General features: G+C 33.0%; 2 protein-coding genes across 2 annotated transcripts in view; one reads left to right on the top strand and one right to left on the bottom strand.

The window, feature by feature from the left end:
- twin (CCR4-NOT transcription complex subunit 6-like twin) overlaps positions 1–13,286 on the top strand; it is a 478,069-nt gene extending 464,783 nt beyond the window's left edge. Inside the window, exons 7-11 of the mRNA XM_089639480.1 lie at positions 113–264; positions 786–1,034; positions 2,188–2,365; positions 3,930–4,069; positions 5,087–13,286. Of these exons, the coding sequence (XP_089495606.1) occupies positions 113–264; positions 786–1,034; positions 2,188–2,365; positions 3,930–4,069; positions 5,087–5,163 (796 nt within the window). The 3' untranslated portion in view covers positions 5,164–13,286. The remainder of the gene's footprint in view (positions 1–112; positions 265–785; positions 1,035–2,187; positions 2,366–3,929; positions 4,070–5,086) is intronic.
- Positions 13,287–13,312: 26 nt separating this feature from the next.
- mRpS24 (mitochondrial ribosomal protein S24) lies at positions 13,313–14,441 on the bottom strand. The gene is made up of 3 exons (XM_089639481.1): positions 14,300–14,441; positions 13,983–14,175; positions 13,313–13,624 (listed from the first exon to the last, which is right to left on the bottom strand). The coding sequence occupies exons 1-3, from the start codon at positions 14,330–14,332 to the stop codon at positions 13,335–13,337; spliced, it is 516 nt and encodes a 171-aa protein (XP_089495607.1). The 5' UTR covers positions 14,333–14,441; the 3' UTR covers positions 13,313–13,334.
- Between the last annotated feature and the right edge of the window lie 314 nt (positions 14,442–14,755).

Here is a 14,755-nt window from a genome sequence, read left to right on the forward strand (position 1 = left end):
TTGTTCAGATAGTTCTATCTTTTTTTTAAATGCATTTTGGCTTGAATTGCAGAATTATATGGCATTGATACATCTACATGTAGATACCTAATTTAGTATGAACATATTCCAGGTTTGCGTTGATAAAGGAACAACTCATAGAGTTCAACCAGTTGGCGATGGCGAATTCGGAAGGATCAGACAACATGCTTAACAGAGTCATGCCCAAGGACAACATCGGATTGGCTGCTCTGCTCAAAACTAAGGAAGCTGCGTGGGAAAATGGTATTATTCACATTTTTTCATAGTAAAATCACAACTAATCGCTAATCAGGCAATGACTATTTTTAAAATATTATAGCATCCTCTTTTTGCAGAAAGGGAAATGAAGAAAAACAGAATTTACTTACTATACCAAAAGTAAACTTGTTTTGGTATGTCATGTAAATCGTCACTAAATAAATTTCTACAACGTTTACTTGCAAAACTAAAAGGAAGGAATTTGAGGAAAGGAATGAGTGGACCTGGGTACTGAAGAGGTCCATATTTTATGAAGGAGGAAACACAGAGGCTGGAAAATCATTCCACATTCACAGTTGTTATGTATTTAGAAATAATACTTATTTTTGAAAGCTCCTGTAAGCAGCACTCAAGGCTATAGGCCGATTGTGCTATTGTCCATTGTTCACCTTATTCATTTCACAGTAAACGAGTGCCTTTGCCGATTTTATGAAAGAACAAATTTTCAAAAAGAAAACTGACATAATATGTTCATCAAATTTACCATGGTTGTTATAAATTTGCAGGTCTACCAACGGAACCGGGGCAAGTGAACCAGCCCCTGCTGGTGTGTACGGCGCACATCCACTGGGACCCCGAGTACTGCGACGTGAAGCTCATACAGACCATGATGCTCAGCAACGAGCTCAAGTCCATCCTAGACGAGGCGGTGCAGCTGACCCGCAGCGGCAAGGGGCCCGGCGGCGGGGGACACGAGTCCAGCCCGCCTGTGCAGCTGCTGCTCTGCGGGGACTTCAACTCTCTGCCCGACAGTGGTCAGTACATGTAGCCCTATCATATATTATGTATTATGTATATCCTAAAAATCCACCTTTGCTGAAGGGAGAGAATTATACGGTTGGATCTCACTCCAGAAGACCCTACTGAGAGACAGAAGCCTGAGTTCTCACTGCCCCAGATTAATGTACTGACACAGCTGTGGTTTCATCTGGAACCCATATTACAATATTCATGTACGAGCTTTGAAACAATACAAAATGAATTCTGCTTTAAAAGTTTTAAAATGGGTATTCAAGCAATTTTGTTAACTAAAACACTTTTACATAAATGATCTGAATATGTTTAATTGTCAGACAGAAAAATTTTCACTGACTTGGTATTTCTAAATGATCCATTTGGTAGTCCAGAATCACTTGAATTGCTAAGTTTTCGGATTCCATTATCCACTCAAGCGATTTTTTGCATATTATGGCAAATTTGCAAAAACGTTTTGAGAGAATTGTTTGTCATAATTAGCCAAATTTATAGAACCTAAAAATAGGGGATAAATAACGAAATCTAGGTGGATTCATTGGCTTTAAAGCAGTTAATATGTTGTTTCCATATTAATATTTTGAAGAATTATATTAATTAAATAAATTTGTAATAGTATTTATACAGGGTGTTAACGGACATACTTGACTTTCTTTAACCAGTGATTCCTGACATTATTTGGGATAAAAAATGTAAAAATTAAAAAAATATATATATTCTAAAAATTCTTCCACATGTCAATACCGGTCACTCAGTCGAGTAACATCCCAACCCCTCACATCGACACTAGCTGTCCAATTCCTACTGATTTTCTATTTTTGTAGAGAAAACATAAATAGAGTCGCCGGAAACCAAAATTCATTCACATTTTTGACTCCAAATAATGTCAGGAATCACTGGTTAATTATGTCAAGTGCGTCCCTTAACACCCTGTATACAACTAATCGCTCGAGTAAATAAGTAATACTAGAAGTTGGGATTTATTTCAGTTCAGAAATTCAGGTAATTACAGGAACGTACTTGGCTTATTTTAACCAGTGACTTGACAGGCACTTCCCAACATCTCTCTTACGAAATTCCCCGTTTGGGGGTTCCACTATCCCATTGGCTCCGGGCCGTTGTTAATCATTTACTTACATTTGTTCTGTCTTCCAGGTGTTATAGAATATCTGTCATCTGGACGCGTGCCCACAGACCACCGGGACTTCAAGGAGCTGGGATATGCCTCCAGTCTGCAGCGCATCTCCGGCACCGAGAGGCCCAACGAGTTCACACACCCCTTCAAGCTAGCCTCGGCCTACAGTGAAGACATCATGCCTTACACCAACTACACGTAGGATCATTATTTCACCAATTACACGTCATCTTCAAACAGATTAAATAAGATTGACTCCAGAATAAGAGGGATTGTAACAGTGTGGCATCTTCAATTCCATTACTAACCTCAGGAATGATACAAATGAAGAAAAACAAAACAAGTTGATAAACAAAAGAACATCAACTTGAAAAGTAAATTAGTCAAATAATAAATATGTATTTATGCATATTTAATTTCATCATTCAATTATGTTATTCAAATTTATAACAAGAGACACTAATTTAATAACACAAAGCATGTGGATCACTCTGAGAGTAAATGCAAGTATTATATAGATAAGCGACATCTTAAGTTCATGAGTTTAAAAACCTTATTAATTGCTTGTGCACATTATTAATCTAAATTACTGCAAATCAATGAGTTTACAGTGGTAACCATTAATCTATAAAGTATATCTTCTGTTCAATGTCCGTGAATCTCTGCAGAAGTCAGAAGAAGAAGTCGCCATTCTATCGTGCCCGTAAAAATAGGCACAACGTCCCTATCATCAATGCACTGGATACTAAATAAAGACTGAAGTTCTTATATTTTGGATCGCATTTCTTTTGTTTGCTATGAAAAGCTAGGCCGAGTGTAGATATCAATATTCAAAATGAGATTTAACAGTAATTATTGATAGGTATGGGACGGAAATTGCAGGTGTTACAAGTTTGATAGTGAACAGGAAAAATGGTATATTCCAACATTTTTTTTTTTTTTGATAAAATTTGCTTACAGTGTGCGTTCTATCCAAATAGTATATATTTTGATTTAAGCCTTAGACACATTCCGCTACATGCATAACGCATAGTTTGGGCATGGCCTACACGTATTGCATTCTGAGGTATCACACTACACTATAATCTTCCTCAGGAGAGGAGGTCAGATAAACTGGGGAACTGCCACGGAATACCATTTATTTGTATGGGATCTTGTCACCTTGACAGATGACAGCCGCGTAATTACGGCGCTCTGTAAATTGTTCTGACCCTGCCGTAGGCAGAAGAGGGGGTTACATAATTTTCAAATATCGCCTGGCTAGCAAATCACAGCGCATCATCGTCGCCACGCCCACACTTATAACACACCTTTCAGATGTGACAGGTCTGTATGGGATTGTATGGCAAGCGATATATAGTTATATAAAACGCTTGATCTTATGGCGTAATCTGTCACTCCCATGACACATGTATCTAATATGTGACTTCTTTAATACATAAAATTTCAAAAATACGAAAAACTCGTCTCCTCTCAGGAAGTACCATTTTCTGAAAGTCCTTCATCAATATCTACGAAAAAATATTGTTACGAAAAAATTCACTTGGATCAGAGTGCTTTTTTAATGTTGCGTTATTTTTCCTTGAAATATCTTAAAATTAAACCTTGAAAAGTTTAAAACGATTGCAGCACCCTTCTTTTTAATTCTACACTTTCTTGATTTATTATTTCTTTAGTTCATCATTTCGTCACCATATAATATTATACTAACACCTGACAACTAAGTGAAATTGTTATCAATAATGTTATTTTTTGTTTGCAGGTTTGATTTCAAAGGGATAATAGACTACATATTCTACTCGAAGCAGAGCATGACCCCCCTGGGCCTGCTGGGGCCGCTGTCGGCGGACTGGTTCCGGGAACACAAGATTGTTGGCTGCCCGCATCCGCACATTCCCTCAGGTAACACTCCCTCCCTCACGGTTCACTTGACGTCAACCAAGTATTATCTAGACGGCGAGTGTGAACCTTAAAATTTACACCGAAACAAAATGTTTAGCAAAAAGAAAGTGCATCTCGCAGTCGAAAGAAGCATTGCTTTTTTTGTTCTGTTGGTCTGAACGGAGCTAATTCGTCTTCCAGCGAGTTCATCCCATGAGTGTTGTGAAAATAACTTTTCAAACACGAATTTGAGGCTGTTAACAATATTTTTGATCGGGGCTTTCGCAGTCTTTGTTATTAACATTTTAATCAACTACACGAATAATTAAAAAATATATAAATGCTTCATAGATAGCTTTGAGGCGGCATATCGATTGCATTAACAATAGATATGTATAAATCTTACATTTCTTTCTAGCAAAACAACTACGTCACGTAACAAATGACGACAAATGAAAACACTTTAACCACAAAATGAATGATCTTTGCTGGTTTCGCATACGTTTTTAGAAGCTTGAACTATAAGTTTATATCATATTGGGTTGAAGTTCATTTCTATATCTTGTGACTCGATGCCTTTTAGCATTAACATTAACAAATTACAACACGGGATTGAGCAATAACTTTGTGCGCTGTTTTATATTGTAGAGAACTTGCATTTATATCTAGACCTTGAAAGCGAGGCATTGGATTACGATAGGGAGTTGTATTATGAAATTACTCTTAGTTTGTGTTATTTTTAGATTGGAATTAGGTATAAGAGGGCCAATGTATTATTATTATGCATCGATGGTCTTTGCCTTTTGTATAATGGCATTCTACATTTGTTACTGTGGTATGTGTTGGAATGATAGGCGACAGGTGGTAATGAAGAGACACTGGACATGCAGTGCAGGCTCTTATATATGTACCTACCTATATTGTTATCTCTCTTTCACACTGTCTCGACCATACAAGGTACAATAATATATGCCCGAGAGAGTTCGGGGTAGTCCTACTCGAGCCACATTTGTTAAATAGTAAATTTGTTGTTTCCAGATCACTTCCCGTTGCTGGTGGAGCTGGAAATGGCCCCCGGCAGCTCTCCCTCCAATGGACTCATCTCCCGGCGGTAGCAGAGCCTCGCCCCTCCCCCCAGCTCTCCCCCCCGGCCCCAGAAGCCCCCCTCGCTCCCCCCTGATCTCACACGCTGCGTCTCCACGCTGCACCAGATACACCCACTTGGGCGATACCACTAATGGCTGCGTGTTAGTTCTTTAGATGGGTATGCAAGGTGGTTCCGATCAGTGCAGTAGTGAGGTGAGGAGCAAGGAGCGTCAGTGGTAGGAGAACATTTAAGGACTCTCGGTTAATTATTGTGAAAGATGTCACCCGCTAACAGAACACTTGGTTTCTGTTGAACAACAACTCCCGCGTCATATCCCCGTCCATCGGATACAGACGAGAAGGGGAACAACGTATGCTTTGCATCCAATTTATTCAATATTTGATATACATTTTTTAATATGTATATCTTTATTTTGAAATGTGTTTGACTCTGCATTTAATAGGTCTTTTTAAAGTATACATCGTATGATTTGTATATATATATGTTTGTATTTTTTTTAATGTATATTGTGAATGCTGCCGTATTACTATGTTTCATTATCATATGTATTATGTTTCTTCAATATGACTCGTATCTTGATTTAGTCAACTCAACTCAGTAGCTCAGTTGAGTTCCCCACCAGAGATTGAATGTCTTTTTCTGCTCTCATCCTTTATTTGTATGTAAATATATATTTTTTAAATCACAGTTTCATTTGGGACTGTGGTTGTTTGGTTTGATATGAATTTTAAATGAAATTGTAATTTTACTGAATTGTTTTAAATGAATTTATATGAAAATGTTTACTGATTTTATCGGTCACTGCGTGATTTTACTTTTGCTCTTGTAAATTTGTGCAGATTATAATTTGGTTGGAATTGTTTCAAGTTGTAAATGTAAGAAACTGGTACAAAAATAAACACCCGTGAAGTAATAAATAATGCTCCCGAGATAGTAACATATATTTTTATGAATAAACATAGTAATATAATCGGTATTTAAATGAATTTGATAAGGATATTATTATTATTATATTAAATGATAAGCTTGACAGAGATGCGTGCATACCCCCTTCCCCCTCCCCATTTCCTCGGCGGTGTGAAGCTGTCATTGTGGTAATTGTGTTCTCTTATTTTTTGTGTCTTTTTATGTAAATCCATTTTCTACTCAGAACTATGATTCGATTTTATAAATGTTTATTTAAAACTAAATCATGTTTTGGAGGAAAATTAAGGGCGATGAAATACTGACCCTTTCTTAATTATTTTGTGCGCAAATTGTTATTTTTTGCGCACGCGAAATCTCTTTGAATTTTTTAACTAGGATTCGCATTGTAGTTTATTGATTTTAATGTATAAGATTTTTAGAATAGGCGATTTATTCACCTCTCATACAATTGTTTCATCCATTTGACATTTTGTATTTTTTTTCATATGGGAGTAAGTAGTCTTTTTAATAATATATATTTTAATACATAACACTTAGCTTCCCGGATTAGGAACAGTTAAATGTTAAATCTACCTATACCAATCTTGCATAATAATATAATACATGCATATGTAATTCATTTAAAACCCTTCTTTCAACAACAAAGGTATTTTGGTAATTTATATCTCATTTTTTATTTGGTTTTTTATAACTAAGAAAAAATATCATTGAAAAACTGCTTAAAATGAAGAAATACAATACAACCATTAGAGTGCTGCTATCTTTTGACATTTCACAATTTTATATTTTTCTATCAATTTTCCCGATTGAATAAAATTATCATTTACATATCTTATGCAACTTTTCAAGTAATGTCAATTATGAAACAAATATTTTTAAAATATCAATGTACATACCCTATGTTGAATACTCTAGCAATTCTGTATCTTTACATCAGCAAACTAACTTTTTTTTATGTTTGGCCATTCTCCTGAAAAATTAAAATTTATGGTAATTTAAGAAAATGCAATACTATTTTAAATAACACTTAGTTCAGGGTGATCATTGCCGAAATTATGAATTGAAACTTCCAAGTACACTCCTGTGATGTACAGTTTTGCAGACAGAGTTGTTTTTACGCAGGGTGTGTTGATGTTATAATAAATTCCTTCCTTATTTATAATTTTTTCAATATCGGAATAGAGTAATTTTTTCACTTTTAAAAATGTGTTCACTGATATTATTATCCATTCTTTATTTCACCAGTTGAAGAAGAAAATTTAAAAAGCTAGTTAGTTATTTAATCATTTGATCGTTGTCTTTGGAATAGTATAATAATATTTTGTAATAATCTAATGTATTTAATTTAAATTAGTTATGTTATTTTGTTATCTCATTTATATTTCATTGAATTCACACGGTCAATTCGCTGCCCACTGTCCACTGTCCAGTCGTCACATATTAAGTAGTGGCCCCCATGATGTGCCCTATTATCTCCCCGTATAATTTAGATGTTTATGGTTTTTAGGTAAGGAAAAGAACAGTAAATGTTAGAAATCCTGATTTTGCGTACAATTGACGATTTGGTGGTGTAATCAAATGTAGATGTGATACGTAAAGCGAAGGTAGACTTGGACGTCTCCTACAAATAAATATATTATTATACATAGTAAATTATCTGATCCGGCCAAAATATATTTACCATCAATATTTTGTGACTCAAAAATAAACCAAACATAAATCAAATGTATTTTTAATAATAAAAAAAACAATAACGTAAAAAAATTTACATGTTATTTTAATGGCGTGCGAAATCAACGAGTTATATAAAAACACTTAGAATTGGATATTGTATAAATCTGTGTAGGATATATTTAATGCTGGTGTTTCAGCAATTTAACGTTCAATATTTTAAGAGTGAATTAATCTAACATTAAATTTACGGGTTATTCAATTTGTTACTCTCTGTAATAATTAATTAATTAACAAAATGTTTCATATTCTTCTAATATAAATTTAAAATCTAAATTCACAGAATGTCAATTTTTATTTTCACTGTTTTGAGATGAAAAACCAAAATTATAGTGCCAAATACAATTTCAATACATACTTTATAATGTATCTACAGATTAATGATGTAACTCTATTTATTTATCAGGAATTTATTTAGATTCCCTACTAACAAGATTAGATCACTAGCGGAAGTAATTATTAACTTCAACAACTTTGAATCTGTTAGAAAAAATCATTTGCCAATCCTTTTTAAAGATTACATTTACTTATTGAAGACAAAATTAGTGATTTTTAAACGAAAATTTGAAACAGGAAAATGGCGCTCCCCGACAATTCCAGGGTCTTGGGTTCAAGTCCTAGATGTGGAAATATCTTTTTCTGATTTTTCTGTTTCAAATTTTTGTTTAAAAATGACTTATATTGTCTTCAGTAATTAAATATTACAATTTGAGGTTTTACTCATTAAGTTATTCCAGAAATGAAGATAACATTTACAATTAATAGTCTGTGTCATTCCTAATATTACGGTGTTGAGATTATTACTGTTCGTAATATAATTTCAATACCTTTGCTGTAAATTGAGGTATTTATAACAAATCTTAACCATCTGTGAACCAAATTAATTCCTTTGTTGATAACCACGACATTTAAAGTAAATATATTTTATCTCTAGAAACATCATAACAATTTTCCTAAATTACATTAAATCAACTCGTGACAGTAACAGTAACAGTATGTGCCTGGTAGTTACTAACATTACAGAAAAAGCACAATAAAATTCATTGTGTACTGTGCATATTTGGATAAAATTCTTGAATGTTAATGTGTTTGAATCCAGAGGGTTAATAATCTAGCTTTTTATTTGGAAGCAATTTTTAACGCAATCAAAATTATATGATTTCATTGTGCAATTATTTATGTGGGTGATTTGCCAATTGCAAAAATTAGTTTATAATGGTATTTTCACTCCTTCTCGTTTGTTGCAATATATTAATGCCTGTCTAATTTGTCCAAATTATTGGTTATGTATTAAAAATCAAATAGTAACATAATTTATGTATAATTGGATATCTACTTTAATAGTTTCTTTGATATATTGATGTCAAAATTATGGCAGAGAGGCTAAAATTTTTTATGTTGCATAATACTACTTTTAATATTATGTTTCCATTTACTGAGGAAAATTAAGAAAAAAAGACTGATTTTGTTTCAAGTTGGAAATTGTTTTCATCTTAGATATACATAGTTATTACAATAAAACACTACTGATTAACAAAAATTTTGTAAATAATAACGGTGCTGATTCACTTAAAATTTTCAGATTAAAACTCGATGTTAAATTATTTTTTGCCAATTTTGTTATAAAATCAGTTTTTTTTTTTAAATTTTTGATCACAGAGCCTATTTATAATTTAAACAATATTCGGAAAACAGGACAAATTATTGAAAATAATTGTTTTAATTGAAATTGTAAATTTAATCATTTAAAACAATGCATCCGTTAGATAACTTAATAATGCTTTATTTACTAAATTAATGAATTAAAGTTTCCGTAATAAATTGTTTTAAGTCTTTTTGATTATATGATAACATTATATGAATTACATGGAGAAATATTGGATATTTTTGTTATTTATAAGAGAGTAATTAATAAATGAAGTAATATGATGTAGGTCACCTGTGATGTATGCTAATTATTATGTACATTTACTAAGATCATATCCTGCATTTGAAATGGTTAAGTCTTACCTTTACATCTTCACTGAATTACGTCTACGTTTGGAGAATGTTAATAATTAATATTCTCATTGCATCACGTTAATTATTTATTGCTGCTAACGACCATTAAAAAATTTGTAAAATTCATTTCACTTGATTCGATTCTTATCAAATTTAATAATATCTTGCAAACTAATCTTTTTTATGATTTTACACTAACCCTCTATCCCCAACATTTAAAAAACCCGCCTCTGTCCTTGGACATCAACAAACAGTGGCAAATAAAGACACAGTTTTGGTCATTTTATTTCTAATCTAATAATATTTTTCATTCAGTCATTTTTGGTTATAACATTGATTACTATTGAATTTTTCCATCAACTTTCTTTTTCCTGTATCCGTCAAGTGAAATGCTGTTTGATTGTAGTGAAATCTGTGTGATAAATCGTTACAATAAATCTTGTAAAATATTCGTGTGCACAATTTGACTCTGTTTAGATAAATTTTTGAATTTCCTTGCCTTGGTAGACATAGATTTCGTTAACTGTTATTTTCTCGCAAATGATATTGTATCAACTTATTTCACTTTATGTGCATATCACTAATTTATTAAAACTGTAAAATTTTCGGCCATATTCAATAATTGACAAATAGTTGTGATTAATTTTGTGAATTTAATATTTAATGTCAGTATTGTGTTAGTCCAAAAGACAATGTTTAGTCATCTGTAAATAATCGTTTATGATAAGATTTGAACACAATTCACCAAACCTCCTGTTACGATGAACATGTTTGTTACAGAAGGATATATGTGATATGGTGCAAGGCCACTTACTCTCACTTGTCGAGGCAAGACACGAGTAGCAGGCCGTGGCGGGACGTTTGATGATCAATGTGCAGTTGTAGGTTGGTTACTTACAATAAATTATGATTGTGTTGTCAAATTCAATGGTTTTCGCACGAGATAGCTACTTAGATGTTAATGCAATACTGCAAATCCTTTCAATTTGTGAAAATCACTTTCGGGGAGTTAATTTAATCGTTAAAGTTGCATTCAGAGACTCGAATATTTAAAAAAAAAATTGTGATACTGTCTTGAAATAACAATAAATTTGGTTAATTCCTTGACGGTTTTTAAATAGAAATCTATGCGTTGAGATTAGTCCTTAACTTCTTGAGGTCTCTTGCACAATTTTACAATTGTACTTCAAAGATGTTTAGTAACTAGTGACGTACAATGTTCAAAAGAGATTGACTTCATTTGAATGAGGAGGATTTGTTGGACGTTTGAAATGAAATATAATGTGTATTAATTAAATTACCTACATGTTGCACGACGAATATTCATTTAGAGAAGATTAGTTATTATGATTGGTCTTAGTTGTAAAATAACTCGGAAAATGTGCTTATTAAGTGTTTATAATGGAAAATGTTGATGTATAAATATTATATGAATGTAATGGTTACTTCCACAAGGAAACTCTCACACGGGGTGCAAAATATTCTTATATTGTTAAATTTTATCAAATGCTCAGTGAAATACAATATGTACTGGTATTATCAATATATGAAATCAACTTTTCTGGAACTGAATTAAAAACTTGTTACTTTACAGTATTGCGTGGACCTTTCACTGGGTGTTTATGTTGACTGCACTTAACGTATTGACCAGGCAAAACCTCGAGGCTTTAATTGAAAAATATAAATGATCATATAATGTGTGTACACCGCAATTGAATAAATAATTAGTGCAATTTGATGTTGAACTCGGCAGAAAGAGTCATAATAGATTTGGTTTATCCAGTATGAGGTGTTTGTTCCCAAAGTACCACTGACAAGTATTATATAATGAATGGAATAAATCTAGTAGTACCTACTTAGGTTTAAAAGACCTGTTTCGCCTTACATGATAACTCACAAATCGTTGAAACGTGCACAGAATATATACCTACCTTTTAATCTTAGCGCGTATATTTTGGTAAAATAGAATAGTAGATCGAAACGTTGAATTATATTAAATCTCATAAAAATGCCACATAATGATGAATCAGGAATAATATATATGGACTTCGTTAACGAATTTACCTCCCTTAGCAAAATATCTGTGAATAAACTTACTTGAGCGGAATAAGATTCTATTTTTGATAGGTTTATAAACAGACTGTTATGCACTCAAATAATTATATTGTATTGTACTTGTACTTTTAAATAATATAGACTTTACGTCTCGTCTTAGTGCTTGTTCTCGTACCAATGAATTGTTACTGCTCTGTCAATGTTTGGAATTATTCTAGTATCCTGTTCTCTCATCTTTCATTGACCAACTTGTAAAGATTCTTTTATTTACCACTGCTTCTTTCTAATATAACATACTTTTAATTTATTACTACTCGAATATTAACTTACCGTTGCATATTTGAAAAGGATCTCATGGTTACATTTTAGATTAATCTAATAGGGAGTCATTGCACAAACTATGAATGTCCTGTTTGTTTAAGTTAATTCCGGCTGCACAAAGACTCCATATATGCTTTAGATGGTCAATCTAACAAATCTAACAAAAAAGCAGGGTAATAATTATGTTCTCTATAGTTTGGTTAACTTAATATTCTAGAATATTTTAATTGTAAAACATTTCTTTTAAATATCACTTCAAATTTGTAAAAAAAATAACTGGAAAAAAATAGTGTATAACAAAAGATTAATTATAAATCCTGTATTATTTGAAGTTATGTTGTAAGTCGACCAGACATCTGTGATTATTTCAATAATGTTAACACAGCATTTTGGCCATTCAACTTATAAAGGTGTATATTAGTTAAATTAATGTTCATTAAAAGATAGGGGTATTATTACATATTGGTAACGGCAACATTGGGCGAACATGCCAGGGTTTTCTGAACAGTTAACATAACATATTCCAGGGACGTTCATAAGTTAGCTCAAGAATAAGACTGCACAACCTTAATACATAATGTAAATGAGTAGTGTCCTAAAGGGGCGCATGAGAAAATGCTTTAGACCACTGTGATAAAGACAATATACACGATTACCTGAATACACACCATATTAAATTTAATCAAAAAGTGATAAAACAAAAAAAAACTTACTATTTGTATTTTGTCTAAATCATCTAATTAACTTTTCATCTACCAAAAAGTACAAAATAATTATACTTTTAATAGGTGTCTGGCCGACGTTTAATGTAGAAATGCTCTTTCTTTCTTAATAATAATTCCAATTAGAGTAAGAGAATGTTATCGTGGGATGCTGAAAACTGTCTGTGATTCCTGATTCCTAGCATGTATGTTGGCCTCCTTTATGACTTGTCTCTGAACAACCATTATAGTGGTGCTTTTCTTTTACCTGTGTTTTGTCACAATACAAACAAACAAGTTTTATGCACTCTCATGTGTCGACGTGTTGGTAACCATTATGTACACTTACATCTCTCATATGAAAGGAAAAATAAAATAATATGGATGAATTCAATTGACTCGCTTTATTCTACTATGAAACAACCTACACCTATACCTATGACTAAACATATTTGAAGATGACGTCCTTGGGGTTCTCGATGGTTTGAAGCTCCAGCGTTACAGGGCATTGCAGCCAGTTGGAGAGTAGCTCCTCCGTGTACCCGATGAGGAAATACATCTTACTGGGGCTAATTCCTCGCTTGATGATGGAAGCCACTCTGATGTGATTGTGCTGCCTTTTGATAATGATTTCAGACAAGCACAGGTTGTGCCATGTTCCAGTTACAAACCTTCTGATGAATACATCTTCACAAGCTATTTCTGAGCGGCGCAAGCCTCCAGTCATATTTGCTAAAATAATAACAAATAAATAACTTACTACTGAACACTTCACTGCATTCGGTAAGAATATAGAATCAATCAAGATGTACCTTGTGGGAATTTTTCATGATTTAGGCATATTTTCCTAACCGGGCTTAAATTCCCAATACAAAACTGTGTTTAGGAAATTCTAATGGGATGGAGACTAACCACGTAAGTGAGACAGCACTGAGCTATTGGGATAAATCGAACATTTATTTCCATCTAAATTTGTATGGAAGGCACTTCTAGATTAGACTATTTGATTTGTCCGAGAAGATAATGCCATTGAAAGTATACAGCAAATAAGAAACGGCGAGTAAGAAGATACAATTGTTTTTTTACTTACTAGTATTCCATGAGTTCCAAGACTTTCTATGGGCGATAAAATGCGGTGGGTTGGCCATTTCGTAAGTGAGAGGCCTGTTTCGCTTTGGGGTAATTCGGTATTTGCCCGAAGTAACTCTGCAGGAAACTGCCGTTGTGTGAATTGCACACTTTAAGGGTTCTGCATAATGTGAAACCATCTGTGACATTAACGCCTGTAAATAAGCACAAATGTTGATATGACTGATGTATATGATGGAACTTTATGTTCCACTTCAACGATACTTTCAATTCTACATATTTCAAACAAACTTTTGTCAATTCGGTCGTTTTACTTACAGCCTTTGTGAGGTTGGATAGTAGAAGTGACATATTAACTTCTAAAGTATAAATTATTATATGTAATTGGTTTTCAGTGTTAAAACGCTTTTATGTACAATCCAACTTGTAAAATATCACAGCGCCTTAACCTAAAAATTGAAGTGTCAAACAACACGGACTGTGTTGCTACTTTCGAAAAATGAATAATTTAAAAAAGAACCGTTAGGAAATAGGTACCTACTTATTTGTTTGAAATGATAATGCATATATTATAAAATCATTCGTAATCAAAACTCGTTTTTACTAACCTAGTTTCGCGATTATCTATAAAATTCGACTTTTATTTTTTATCCCCTTCATAGGAAGAGTTTGTTTTACGAATTCGGTTTCGAGTAGCGATTGGCACAATCGATGAATAATCGACGATTCGCTCGATCTTTTTGACAATCTAAATATTTCGACAATCGAATATTT

This window comes from Hesperophylax consimilis, chromosome 14 (assembly GCF_061612785.1).
Source record: "Hesperophylax consimilis isolate HC1 chromosome 14, BYU_Hcon_1.0, whole genome shotgun sequence".
Lineage (NCBI taxonomy): Eukaryota > Metazoa > Arthropoda > Insecta > Trichoptera > Limnephilidae > Hesperophylax > Hesperophylax consimilis.

Bases quoted from the DNA above. Each gene is read 5' to 3' on its own strand.
- mRpS24 (XM_089639481.1), bottom strand. From the start codon at position 14,332: ATGTCACTTCTACTATCCAACCTCACAAAGGCT. The intron at 14,176-14,299 runs GTAAGTAAAACG...GCTTATTTACAG, and splicing joins TATCCAACCTCACAAAGGCT to GCGTTAATGTCACAGATGGT. The intron at 13,625-13,982 runs GTAAGTAAAAAA...TTATTATTTTAG, and splicing joins TTGGAACTCATGGAATACTA to CAAATATGACTGGAGGCTTG.